This window comes from Salvelinus namaycush, chromosome 36 (assembly GCF_016432855.1).
Source record: "Salvelinus namaycush isolate Seneca chromosome 36, SaNama_1.0, whole genome shotgun sequence".
NCBI classification, from domain to species: domain Eukaryota; kingdom Metazoa; phylum Chordata; class Actinopteri; order Salmoniformes; family Salmonidae; genus Salvelinus; species Salvelinus namaycush.
This window is the reverse complement of record NC_052342.1, coordinates 26,653,854-26,667,954: the sequence shown is the minus strand read 5'-3', so window position 1 is coordinate 26,667,954 and position 14,101 is coordinate 26,653,854. Positions and strand designations below refer to the sequence as shown.

General features: G+C 45.0%; 1 protein-coding gene across 1 annotated transcript in view; it reads left to right on the top strand.

Annotated features, from left to right (window-relative positions):
- Positions 1–379: 379 nt before the first annotated feature.
- Positions 380–14,101, top strand: part of LOC120030607 (tyrosine-protein kinase Tec-like) — a 57,694-nt gene continuing 43,972 nt past the window's right edge. Inside the window, 5 exon segments of the mRNA XM_038976033.1 lie at positions 380–546; positions 4,597–4,776; positions 6,404–6,505; positions 6,628–6,709; positions 7,134–7,262. Of these exon segments, the coding sequence (XP_038831961.1) occupies positions 4,639–4,776; positions 6,404–6,505; positions 6,628–6,709; positions 7,134–7,262 (451 nt within the window). The 5' untranslated portion in view covers positions 380–546; positions 4,597–4,638.

The following is a 14,101-nucleotide window of genomic DNA, read 5'->3' as shown; positions in this document are numbered from 1 at the left end:
AAGCTAACCAGCTAGCTGGCTAATGTTAACTACTCAGCTAGCTTGCTAAATAGCGATTTTCGTCGATTAACATTACGGAAGAAAAAAAATATGCATAATCATTTGTCTCTACATTAACTAAGATATTCCTCTCAACTGTATATTTTTTTACATGATTTGTTATGATGTTATAATCACTTACATTTGCATCCGTCCTAGTATTTTTGTCCGCCATCTTTGATGAAGAAAGTCTCCTAGCTTGGGTCGCATTGCGTCAAATTCGTCATGGAAACCACTCGATATGATTGGTCATCGCTCAGCGGTCGCCGCTGGTGATTTGCATAAAGTTGGGAAACGTTGACCTTAGTCGCCTCCTCCGCGCCGCCCAACGGTCCCTCGTCCTCTCCGCGTTCCTTCAATTGAAAATGAATAAGAAGTAGTGTTTCACCGCGCGGCACCGCGTGAAATAGTGTACACTAGGGCAGTCTGTGTCGCTTCCTGGTTCTGCTGGCCACATAGTGACAGTCAGTGAGTCAGAAGAATAGCAGTTCACTCTCGGAAGCAAAGGTAAGGGGCATTTCCTTTCTCATATTGGAAAGTTAAATTGCGGGTGAAACGACTGGCTACTTTCAGTGCAATAAACGAGATGTCGACACAACCGACAAAATGTTTGTCTGAGTTGCGAGAATAGATATGTAGGCTAGCTACCGGGAATCGGCTACGGAGATCTACTCAAAGTCCATAGAGAAATCACAACCGCGGCAGGTGTGAGTGCGTGTCTTATCGCACTGTGGGTCGCCTACTGCCTATGTCCGCGCGTAAAGCATGTTTTATTTGGTCAAAATGTACCACAAATACAAAGTAGAAACATGCCTTTGGACTACCCTGTAAATTGACTGTATAAAGGAGTGCGGTTAAATAAATAGAAGCGGTCAGCATAGAGAAACTAGGAAAGACGTTTGAGGGAGATTCCGTTCACTGAAAGCGCCACACGCACACACACACGCGTGACCTCGAAGAAATAGAGAATTAAATTACTTGAATCCTCTATTGCCCTTTCTACCACAATATATGCTTGTCCTTATTCCAGAAAGCCCACCAGATTCTGAACGTATTCAGACCCCTTCACCTTTCCCACATTTTATTACCTTACAACCGTATTCTAAAATTGATGAAATATATTTTTCCTTCAATGAACGCACAATACCCCATAATGACAAAGCGAAAACAGGTTTTTAGACAAAACTGAAATACCTTATTTACATAAGTATTCAGACCCTTTGCGATGAGACACGAAATTGAGCTCCGTTGACATGTTTCTGTCTATATAAGGTCCCACAGTTGACAGAGCATGTCAGAGCAAAATCCAAGCCATGAGGTTTGAAGGAACTGTCTGTAGAGCTCAGAGACAGGATTGTGTCGAAGCACAGATCTGGGGAAGGGTACCAAAACATTTATTGGGGACCTTCGAAGCTGCGGAACACAGTGGCTTCCATCATTCTTAAATGGAAGAAGTTTGGAACCACCAAGACTCTTCCTAGAGCTGGCCGCCCGGCCAAACTGAACAATCAGGGGAGAAGGGCCTTGGTCAGGGAGGTGACCAAGACCCCGATGGTCACTCTGTAAGTTAGCTTGATGTGCTAGAAATTAATAGAAACAAGTTACTAAAATAAATGTTTTATCTTTTACCTCTGTGGAGATAGGAGAAGCTTTTAAGAAAACCATCTCTGCAGCACTCCACCAATCAGGCTTTATGGTAGAGTGGCCAGACGGAAACCACTCCTCAGTTAAAGGCACATGACAGCCCGCTGGGAGTTTGCCAAAAGGTTCCTAAAAGACCCAAGAAGACTTGAGGCTGTAATCGCTGCCAAAGGTGCTTCAACAAAGTACTGAGTAAAGGGGTCTGTATACTTATGTAAATTAGATTTCATTTAAAAAATATTTAAATTAGCAATAAATAAACGTACAGTTTTGCTTTGTTATTATGGGGGTTTGTTGTGTGTAAATTTGAGGGGGTAGGGGAACAATCGAATACATTTTAGAACAAGGCTGTAATGTAACAAAATGTAGAAAAAGTCCAGGGGTCTGAATACTTTCCGAATGCAGTGTAATGTATTTAAAGCCAACAGGATGTTCCATTCCCCTGAAAACAAACTAAAAGGATCTACACACACACACACACACACTGTCACGCATGAGTAGGTCAGCATGCAGTACAGTGTATTCTCAGAGGGACTGATTAACTTTGTTTCAGACGCACCTGTTGTGTGCTTGTTGATGTGTGGGGGGGGGGGGGGGGGGTATGAATGAATGACATTTGGCAACCCGGGATTGATTGAAACATAAAAAAAAACATATATATTTTTTTAATGTATTACCCTTATTTTACCATGTAAGTTGACTGAGAACACATTCTCATTGACAGCAACAACCTGGGGGAATAGTTACATCGGAGAGGGGATGAATGAGCCTATTGTAAACTGTGGATGATTAGGTGACTGTGATGGTATGAGGGACAGATTGGGAATTTAGCCAGGACACCGGGGTTAACACCCCTACTCTTACGATAAGTACCAAGGGATCTTTAGTGACCACAGAGAGTCAGGACACCCGTTTAACATCCCATCCGAAAGACGGCACCCTACACGGGCAATGTCCCCAATCACTGCCCTGGGGCATTGGGATATTTATTGGTGTTCTGTGCAGTGCGCACCGCATGAGGAGAAATCAATACATAATAATAAATATGGTTATCCAAGGAATAATTATTTCCCTAGAGCAGTAAAAATATATATTTTTTAAAATGCATCCAGAAAAATGAAACCAAGTTTGAACAACGTCTGGCACAACGTGTGAGACAGCCCTACATTCAATCTATATACAAGCGTACCATTTGTGTGAGACAGCCCTACATTCAATCTACATACAAGCGTACCATTTGCTATATAGGAGCTAAAATATTTGTGTCATTTAATTATAGGTCGTCTTTTTTTCTTATTTATTCCAGGCTTTATGAAAAATAAAAAATAAAAGCAGCTAACGGAAATACACGATAGACACAAACATTTCAGTTTCCTCTCATTGCTCAGCCGCTTAATGCCAGAGTACAGCACATTCAGAGTATTCAGACCCGTTGACTTTTTCCATATTTTGTTACGTTACAGCTTTAATCTAAAATGGATTAAAATATTATAGATATTTTTTAATATCCTGATCCATACCCCAAAATGACAAAGCAAAAACACGTTTTCAGACATGTTTGCAAATTTAAAAAATAATAATGATAACTGAAATATCACATTTGCATAATTATTCAGACCTTTTACTCAGTACTTTGTTGAAGCACCTTTGGCAGCGATTACAGCCTTGAGTCTTCTTGGGTATGACGCTACAAGTTTCGCACACCTGTATTTGGGGAGTTTCTCCCATTCGTCTCTGCAGATCCTCTCAACCCACTCCAGTGTTGTCTTGGCTGTGTGCATAGGGTCGCCCCAGTCTGAGGTCCTGAGTGCTCTGGAGCAGGTTTTCATCAACAATCTCTCTGTACTTTGCTCTGTTCATCTTTGCCTCGAATCTGACTAGTCACACAGTCCCTATCGCTGAAAAACATCCCCACAGCATGATGCTGCCACCATCATGCTTCACCGTAGGGATGGAGCCAGGTTTCCTTCAGACGTGACACTTGGCATTCAGGCCAAAGAGTTCAATCTTGGTTTCATGGTCTGAGAGTCCTTTAGGTGCCTTTTGGCAAACTCCCAGCGGGCTGTCATGTGCCTTTTACTGAGGAGTGGCTTCCGTCTGGCCACTCTACCATAAAGACCTGATTGGTAGAGTGCTGCAGAGATGGTTGTCCTTCTGGAAGGTTCTCCCATCTCCACACAGGAACTCTGGAGCTCTGTCAGAGTGACCATCAGGTTCTTGGTCACCTCACTGACCAAGGCCCTTCTCCCCCGATTGCTCAGTTTGGCCGGGCGGCCAGCTCTAGGAAGAGTCTTGGTGGTTCCAAACTTCTTCCATTTAAGAATGATGGAGGCCACTGCGTTCTTGGGGACCTTCAATGCTGCATAAATGTTTTGGTACCTTTCCTCAGATCTGTGCCTCGACACAATCCTGTCTCAGAGCTCTACGGACAATTCCTTCGACCTCATGGCTTGGTTTTTGCTCTGACATGCTCTGTCAACTGTGGAACCTTTTTATATAGACATGCGTGTGCCTTTCCAAATCATGTCCAATCAATTTACCACAGGTGGAACTCTAATCAAATTGTAGAAACATCTCAAGGATGATCAATGGAAACAGGATGCACCTGAGCTCAATTTTCAGTACATTTTATTAAATTTGCAAACATTTCTAAAAAACAACGTGGACAAAGTCAAGGGGTCTGAAAACTTTCCAAAGGCGGTGCTTTATAAAGGAGGGTAAAGGATTTATTTATCTAGTGAGAAAAGAGAAAGGACTTCTACCATTATCAGATCACTTCAAAGCTAATATCACAACCTACCAAAGGGCAAAGTCCCTGGGGTTGTTTTCAATCAGATTAAACACCTTCATATAGTAGCATTTTTACAATATGCTTGTATTCTATTCTATTCTCCTCTCCGGTCCGGGTGGGTCCAGTCAGTATTCGATGGCAGAGTGGAGGGAGTGGGCGGGTCCAAGATGAGTGCTGACACGCTATTGGAGGAGACACTGATCAAGCGGTCTCAGCAGAAGAGGTTAACATCGCCGCTGAACTACAAGGAGAGAGTGTTCGTCCTCACCAAGACCAAGCTCACATACTATGAGTTCAGAGCTGAGGTGAGACTGGCAGACACATACCGTTCCCTGTACGATGGAGGCATGGTGTATGGACTGGGCCCATATCCTTTAGGTCTCCTGTCTGATTGGGCCCATATCCTTTAGGTCTCCTGTCTGATTGGGCCCATATCCTTTAGGTCTCCTGTCTGACTGGGCCCATATCCTTTAGGTCTCCTGTCTGACTGGGCCCATATCCTTTAGGTCTCCTGTCTGACTGGGCCCATATCCTTTAGGTCTCCTGTCTGACTGGGCCCATATCCTTTAGGTCTCCTGTCTGACTGGGCCCATATCCTTTAGGTCTCCTGTCTGACTGGGCCCATATCCTTTAGGTCTCCTGTCTGACTGGGCCCATATCCTTTAGGTCTCCTGTCTGACTGGTCCCATTTCCTGTTAGTCAATCTAGTTTATTTCCCATTACTTTTCTACATATGTAGTGTTTTTGACCCATTTGATAACTTGTGTGAATGTTACCAGGTGTGGCTATACACATACCTCACTGTGTTCTGTCCTTCTGTCTCTCTCCTGTCCAAAACCTCACTGTGTTCTGTCCTTCTGTCTCTCTCCTGTCCAAAACCTCACGTGTTCTGTCCTTCTGTCTCTCTCCTGTCCAAAACCTCACTGTGTTCTGTCCTTCTGTCTCTCTCCTGTCCAAAACCTCACTGTGTTCTGTCCTTCTGTCTCTCTCCTGTCCAAAACCTCACGTGTTCTGTCCTTCTGTCTCTCTCCTGTCCAAAACCTCACTGTGTTATGTCCTTCTGTCTCTCTCCTGTCCAAAACCTCACTGTGTTCTGTCCTTCTGTCTCTCTCCTGTCCAAAACCTCACTGTGTTCTGTCCTTCTGTCTCTCTCCTGTCCAAAACCTCACTGTGTTCTGTCCTTCTGTCTCTCTCCTGTCCAAAACCTCACTGTGTTCTGTCCTTCTGTCTCTCTCCTGTCCAAAACCTCACTGTGTTCTGTCTCTCTGTCTCTCTCCTGTCCAAAACCTCACTGTGTTCTGTCCTTCTGTCTCTCTCCTGTCCAAAACCTCACGTGTTCTGTCCTTCTGTCTCTCTCCTGTCCAAAACCTCACTGTGTTCTGTCCTTCTGTCTCTCTCCTGTCCAAAACCTCACGTGTTCTGTCCTTCTGTCTCTCTCCTGTCCAAAACCTCACTGTGTTCTGTCCTTCTGTCTCTCTCCTGTCCAAAACCTCACTGTGTTATGTCCTTCTGTCTCTCTCCTGTCCAAAACCTCACTGTGTTCTGTCCTTCTGTCTCTCTCCTGTCCAAAACCTCACTGTGTTCTTCTGTCTCTCTCCTGTCCAAAACCTCACTGTGTTCTTCTGTCTCTCTGTCTCTCTCCTGTCCAAAACCTCACTGTGTTCTGTCCTTCTGTCTCTCTCCTGTCCAAAACCTCACTGTGTTCTGTCTCTCTGTCTCTCTCCTGTCCAAAACCTCACTGTGTTCTGTCCTTCTGTCTCTCTCCTGTCCAAAACCTCACGTGTTCTGTCCTTCTGTCTCTCTCCTGTCCAAAACCTCACTGTGTTCTGTCCTTCTGTCTCTCTCCTGTCCAAAACCTCACGTGTTCTGTCCTTCTGTCTCTCTCCTGTCCAAAACCTCACCGTGTTCTGTCTCTCTGTTCGTTGTTCACAGAAGAAGTTTAAGAAGGGGTCCATCGACCTGCAGAAAGTCAGGTGTGTGGAGATCGTGAAGCATGACGGAGTCATACCCTGTCAGAACAAATACCCCTTCCAGGTGTGGTGTTACATATACAGCCAATATGATGTGTAGACCCCCCCCCCCCCCCCCTACTAAGTGGTGTGTTAGTGTACAGTGTTAATGGTGGCCTCTTCCCCCCCCCCCCCCCCCCCCCCCAGGTGGTGTATGACACAAGCACTCTCTATGTATTTGCTCCCAGCTATGAGAGTAGGAGGATCTGGGTCCAAAACATTAAGGAAGGTCAGTGACTAGCCATTTTTTTTACATCATCTAGTTATTGTATCCTACGCTGTAAACTCTGTATCTGTTGTTGTCCTAGCATACAGATGTAGAATCTTTATTTGAGCCAGTTTTCTGCAGCAGGAAAATAATGTGGATTATCATTAATCGACATTGTTTTGTAGGGGTTGATCGATTTGTTTTTTTGTTAGGGCAAAGCAAGTCTGCATTTTTAAAGTGGAAATCACAACGCTTTTACAAACCTTTTTTAAACCTCGAATACTATAAAAGTTGTGCTGTGCAGGGAAAATTGTCAGCAACAAAAGAGTGATCAAATTAAGATACTACATCTGTAGGTAGGTGTATGTTGTTATATCAGGTATCTGATGAACCAGATGTTTTTTCCTCTCTTGTGTGTTGATGTTGGTGGTGGATGTAATTCCAGAGATAAGGGACAACTCTGTGATCGTTGCTAAGTTCCATCCTCAGTTCTGGATGGAGGGCGTGTGGCTGTGCTGTCGTCAGGCAGAGAAACTGGCCCCGGGCTGTGAGGAATACAACCTGTTTGGAGACCGTAAGATCTATCCCCTATCTAAAACTGTCTGTCTTCTCATTGCCAGAAGTATGTGGACACCCTTTCAAATGAGTGTCTTCGGCTATTTCAGTCGCACCCGTTGCTGACAGGAGTATAAAATCGAACACACAGCAATGCAATCTCCATAGACACAAACATTGGCAGTAGCATACAGCATACAATGACGTTCTAGACGATTCTGTGACAACTTTGTGGTAACAGTTTGGGGAACGCCCTTTTCCTGTTTCAGCATGACAATGCCCCCGTGCACAAAGCCAGGTCCATACTAGAAAGGGTTTGTCGAGATCAGTGTTTAAGAACTTGACTGGCCTTCACAGAGCCCTGATCTCAACCTCATCGAACACCTTGCATAACACTTTCCTACATTTCCGCGCAGCAGGCCAGGTACTTCTATGCGCGAGCGCTCCCTCAACGTTATCAGAGAAAACAGACACATGTTCATTGCTCACATGGATCACTGCAAACAAAAAGATTTGGGAAAAAATGGAAATCTCCTAGTAAATGATAGTTATGAAATAAACCAAAACTTGTTTCTCACAGGTGTAGCACGTTGTGAACTCTGCAAACAACGTTTCCAGTCCGAAGATTGAGAACAGTGAATGACTGTATTTAAAAAGAAATCTGTCGTTCTGCCCCTGAACAAGGCAGTTAACCCACTGTTCCCCTGAACAAGGCCGTTAACCCACTGTTCCCCTGAACAAGGCAGTTAACCCACTGTTCCCCTGAACAAGGCAGTTAACCCACTGTTCCCCTGAACAAGGCAGTTAACCCACTGTTCCCCTGAACAAGGCAGTTAACCCACTGTTCCCCTGAACAAGGCAGTTAACCCACTGTTCCCCTGAACAAGGCCGTTAACCCACTGTTCCCCTGAACAAGGCCGTTAACCCACTGTTCCCCTGAACAAGGCAGTTAACCCGCTGTTCCCCTGAACAAGGCAGTTAACCCGCTGTTCCCCTGAACAAGGCAGTTAACCCACTGTTCCCCTGAACAAGGCAGTTAACCCACTGTTCCCCTGAACAAGGCAGTTAACCCACTGTTCCCCTGAACAAGGCAGTTAACCCACTGTTCCCCTGAACAAGGTAGTTAACCCACTGTTCCCCTGAACAAGGCAGTTAACCCACTGTTCCCCTGAACAAGGTAGTTAACCCACTGTTCCCCTGAACAAGGCAGTTAACCCACTGTTCCCCTGAACAAGGCAGTTAACCCACTGTTCCCCTGAACAAGGCAGTTAACCCACTGTTCCCCTGAACAAGGCAGTTAACCCACTGTTCCCCTGAACAAGGCAGTTAACCCACTGTTCCCCTGAACAAGGCAGTTAACCCACTGTTCCCCTGAACAAGGCAGTTAACCCACTGTTCCCCTGAACAAGGCAGTTAACCCACTGTTCCCCTGAACAAGGCAGTTAACCCACTGTTCCCCTGAACAAGGCAGTTAACCCACTGTTCCCCTGAACAAGGCAGTTAACCCACTGTTCCCCTGAACAAGGCAGTTAACCCACTGTTCCCCTGAACAAGGCAGTTAACCCACTGTTCCCCTGAACAAGGCAGTTAACCCGCTGTTCCCCTGAACAAGGCAGTTAACCCGCTGTTCCCCTGAACAAGGCAGTTAACCCGCTGTTCCCCTGAACAAGGCAGTTAACCCGCTGTTCCCCTGAACAAGGCAGTTAACCCGCTGTTCCCCTGAACAAGGCAGTTAACCCGCTGTTCCCCTGAACAAGGCAGTTAACCCGCTGTTCCCCTGAACAAGGCAGTTAACCCACTGTTCCCTTGAACAAGGCAGTTAACCCACTGTTCCCTTGAACAAGGCAGTTAACCCACTGTTCCCTTGAACAAGGCAGTTAACCCACTGTTCCCCTGAACAAGGCAGTTAACCCACTGTTCCCCTGACCAAGGCAGTTAACCCACTGTTCCCCTGACCAAGGCAGTTAACCCACTGTTCCCCTGAACAAGGCAGTTAACCCACTGTTCCCCTGACCAAGGCAGTTAACCCACTGTTCCCCTGACCAAGGCAGTTAACCCACTGTTCCCCTGACCAAGGCAGTTAACCCACTGTTCCCCTGAACAAGGCAGTTAACCCACTGTTCCCCTGAACAAGGCAGTTAACCCACTGTTCCCCTGAACAAGGCAGTTAACCCACTGTTCCCCTGAACAAGGCAGTTAACCCACTGTTCCCCTGAACAAGGCAGTTAACCCACTGTTCCCCTGAACAAGGCAGTTAACCCGCTGTTCCCCTGAACAAGGCAGTTAACCCACTGTTCCCCTGAACAAGGCAGTTAACCCACTGTTCCCCTGAACAAGGCAGTTAACCCACTGTTCCCCTGAACAAGGCAGTTAACCCACTGTTCCCCTGAACAAGGCAGTTAACCCACTGTTCCCCTGAACAAGGCAGTTAACCCACTGTTCCCCTGAACAAGGCAGTTAACCCACTGTTCCCCTGAACAAGGCAGTTAACCCACTGTTCCCTTGAACAAGGCAGTTAACCCACTGTTCCCCTGAACAAGGCAGTTAACCCACTGTTCCCCAGTAGGGCGTCATTGAAAATAACAATTTGTTCTTATCTGACTTGCCTAGTTAAATAAAGGATAAATAAAATAAATGTGTGCTGCATCAAATTGCTTCCCAAATATGCAAAGGCCTACGAGCTTGTGATTGTTTTTTTTAAACAATCCACCGCAAAAAAAATATTCAAATCAGCTCTTGATCCTCTTCCTCCATGGAATCAAGTCATGGCTTTCTGGTGAAGTGGTGTTATCCCAGATGCACTGTTTTAGAGTGGTGTTATCCCAGATGCACTGTTTTAGAGTGGTGTTATCCCAGATGCACTGTTTTAGAGTGGTGTTATCCCAGATGCACTGTTTTAGAGTGGTGTTATCCCAGATGCACTGTTTTAGAGTGGTGTTATCCCAGATGCACTGTTTTAGAGTGGTGTTATCCCAGATGCACTGTTTTAGAGTGGTGTTATCCCTGATGCACTGTTTTAGAGTGGTGTTATCCCAGATGCACTGTTTTAGAGTGGTGTTATCCCAGATGCACTGTTTTAGAGTGGTGTTATCCCAGATGCACTGTTTAGAGTGGTGTTATCCCAGATGCACTGTTTTAGAGTGGTGTTATCCCTGATGCACTGTTTAGAGTGGTGTTATCCCAGATGCACTGTTTAGAGTGGTGTTATCCCAGATGCACTGTTTAGAGTGGTGTTATCCCAGATGCACTGTTTAGAGTGGTGTTATCCCAGATGCACTGTTTTAGAGTGGTGTTATCCCTGATGCACTGTTTAGAGTGGTGTTATCCCAGATGCACTGTTTAGAGTGGTGTTATCCCAGATGCACTGTTTTAGAGTGGTGTTATCCCAGATGCACTGTTTTAGAGTGGTGTTATCCCAGATGCACTGTTTTAGAGTGGTGTTATCCCTGATGCACTGTTTTAGAGTGGTGTTATCCCAGATGCACTGTTTTAGAGTGGTGTTTTCCCAGATGCACTGTTTTAGAGTGGTGTTATCCCAGATGCACTGTTTAGAGTGGTGTTATCCCAGATGCACTGTTTAGAGTGGTGTTATCCCTGATGCACTGTTTAGAGTGGTGTTATCCCAGATGCACTGTTTTAGAGTGGTGTTTTCCCAGATGCACTGTTTTAGAGTGGTGTTATCCCAGATGCACTGTTTAGAGTGGTGTTATCCCAGATGCACTGTTTAGAGTGGTGTTATCCCAGATGCACTGTTTAGAGTGGTGTTATCCCAGATGCACTGTTTAGAGTGGTGTTATCCCAGATGCACTGTTTAGAGTGGTGTTATCCCAGATGCACTGTTTAGAGTGGTGTTATCCCAGATGCACTGTTTTAGAGTGGTGTTATCCCAGATGCACTGTTTAGAGTGGTGTTATCCCAGATGCACTGTTTAGAGTGGTGTTATCCCAGATGCACTGTTTTAGAGTGGTGTTATCCCAGATGCACTGTTTAGAGTGGTGTTATCCCAGATGCACTGTTTAGAGTGGTGTTATCCCAGATGCACTGTTTAGAGTGGTGTTATCCCAGATGCACTGTTTTAGAGTGGTGTTATCCCAGATGCACTGTTTAGAGTGGTGTTATCCCAGATGCACTGTTTAGAGTGGTGTTATCCCAGATGCACTGTTTTAGAGTGGTGTTTTTCCTGCAAATTGCATTTTTTTTGGCAAATGTTTGAAAATGTCATTTTTTAAATGTTCTGCTTCTTTACATAAATGTTATGTTTTAATATGAGTTACCATAATCTAAATGTGATTTCTGTCATTCTGAGGACTGTGGTTGGACACCCTAATCAGGTTACGCACCCAATGCATATGGTACATTTCTCAAATGTCTGATAAATTAAAATCTTCCCGATCATGTTGTTAGGCGCCACATTTTCCTAATGGAAACACTTGAGATATACAGTACCAGCCAAAAGTTTGGACACACATACTCATTCAAGGGTTTTTCTTTATTTTATTTTTTACTATTTTCTACTTTGTAGAATAATAGTGAAGACATCAAAACTATGAAATAACATATATGGAATCATGTAAACTGAGCAAAAAAAAGAAACGTCCCTTTTTCAGGACCCTGTCTTTCAAAGATAATTCGTAAAAATCCAAATAACTTCACAGATCTTCATCGTAAAGGGTTTAAACACTGTTTCCCATGCTTGTTCAATGAACCATAAACAATGAATGAACATGTACCTGTGGAACGGTCGTTAAGACACTAACAGCTTACAGACGGCAATTAAGGTCACAGTTATGAAAACTTAGGACACTAAAGAGGCCTTTCTACTGACTCTGAAAAACACCAAAAGAAAGATGCCCAGGGTCCCTGCTCATCTGTGTGAACGTGCCTTAGGCATGCTGCAAGGAGGCATGAGGACTGCAGATGGGGCCAGAGCAATAAATTGCAATGTCCGTACTGTGAGACACCTAAGACAGCGCTACGGGGAGACAGGACGGACAGCTGATCATCCTCGCAGTGGCAGACCACGTGTAACAACACCTGCACAGGATTGGTACATCCGAACATCACACCTGTGGGACAGGTACAGGATAGCAACAACTGCCCGAGTTACACCAGGAACGCACAATCCCTCCATCAGACTGTTCACAATAGGCTGAGAGAGGCTGGACTGAGGGCTTTTAGGCCTGTTGTAAGGCAGGTCCTCAACAGACATAACCGGCAACAACGTTGCCTATGGGCACAAACCCACCGTCGCTGGTCCAGACAGGATTGGCAAAAAATGCTCTTCACTGACGAGTCGTGGTTTTGTCTCAACGGGTGATGGAGTTTATCGTCGAAGGAATGAGCGTTACACCGAGGCCTGTACTCCGGAGCGGGATCGATTTGCAGGTGGAGGGTCCGTCATGGTCTGGGGCGGTGTGTCACAGCATCATCGGACTGAGCTTGTTGTCATTGCAGGCAATCTCAATGCTGTGCGTTACAGGGAAGACATCCTCTTCCCTCATGTGGTACCCTTCCTGCAGGCTCATCCTGACGTGACCCTCCAGCATGACAATGCCACCAGCCATACTGCTCATTCTGTGCGTGATTTCCTGCAAGACAGTAATGTCAGTGTTCTGCCATGGCCAGCGAAGAGCCCGGGCCTCAATCCCATTGAGCACGTCTGGGACCTGTAGGATCGGAGGGTGAGGGCTAGGGCCATTTCCCCCAGAAATGTCCGGGAACTTGCAGGTACCTTGGTGGAAGAGTGCGGTAACATCTCACAGCAAGAACTGGCAAATCTGGTGCAGTCCATGAGGAGGAGATGCACTGCAGTACTTAATGCAGCTGGTGGCCACACCAGATACTGACTGTTACTTTTGATTTTGATCCCCCCCTTTGTTCAGGGACACATTATTCAATTTCTGTTAGTCACATGTCTGTGGAACATCCTCTCACTGTCAACGCAGTTGACAGTGAGAGGATGTTTCTTTTGCTGAGTTTAGTAACCAAAAAAGTATTAAACAAATCCAAATATATTTGAGATTCTTCAAAGTAGCCACCCTTTGCGTTGTGGCAGCTTTGTACACTCTTGGCATTCTCTCAACCAGCTTTACCTGGAATGCTTTTCCAACAGACTTTAAGGAGTTCCCACATATGCTGAGCACTTTTTTTTTACAGAAATACGAGCCTTTGGTCTTTAATATGGTCAAATGTTAATAAAAACAAAATGTTTATTCTTCCACTGAAATACGGAACCGTTCCGTATTTTATTGAACGGGTGGCATCCATAAGTCTAAATATTGCTGTTACATTGTACAACCTTCAATGTTATGTCATAATTATGTAAAAATTCAGGCAAATTAGTTCACTGTTCGCAACGAGCCAGGCGGCCCAGACTGTTACATATACCCTGACTCTGCTTGCACTGAGCGCAAGAGAAGTGACACAATTTCCCTAGTTAATACTAACATGAGTTTCTTTTAACCAAATATGCAGGTTTAAAAATACACTCAAAATATATACTTCTGTGTATTGATTTTAAGAAAGGCACTGATGTTTATGGTTAGGTACATTCGTGCAACGATTGTGCTTTTTTCGCGAATGCGCTTTTGTTAAATCATCACCCGTTTGGCGAAGATGAAGTAGACTGATTCGATGATAAATTAACAGGCACCGCATTGGTTATATGCAAAGCAGGACAAGCTAGTTAACTACACATGGTTGATGATATTACTAGGTTAATTAGTGATTATGTGAAGATTGATTGTTTTTTTATACGATACGTTTAATGCTAGCTAGCAATTTACCATGGCTCCTTGCAGCCACAAGGTCCTTTTAATGCTGCACTCGCATAACAGGTGGTCAGCCTGCCACGCAGCC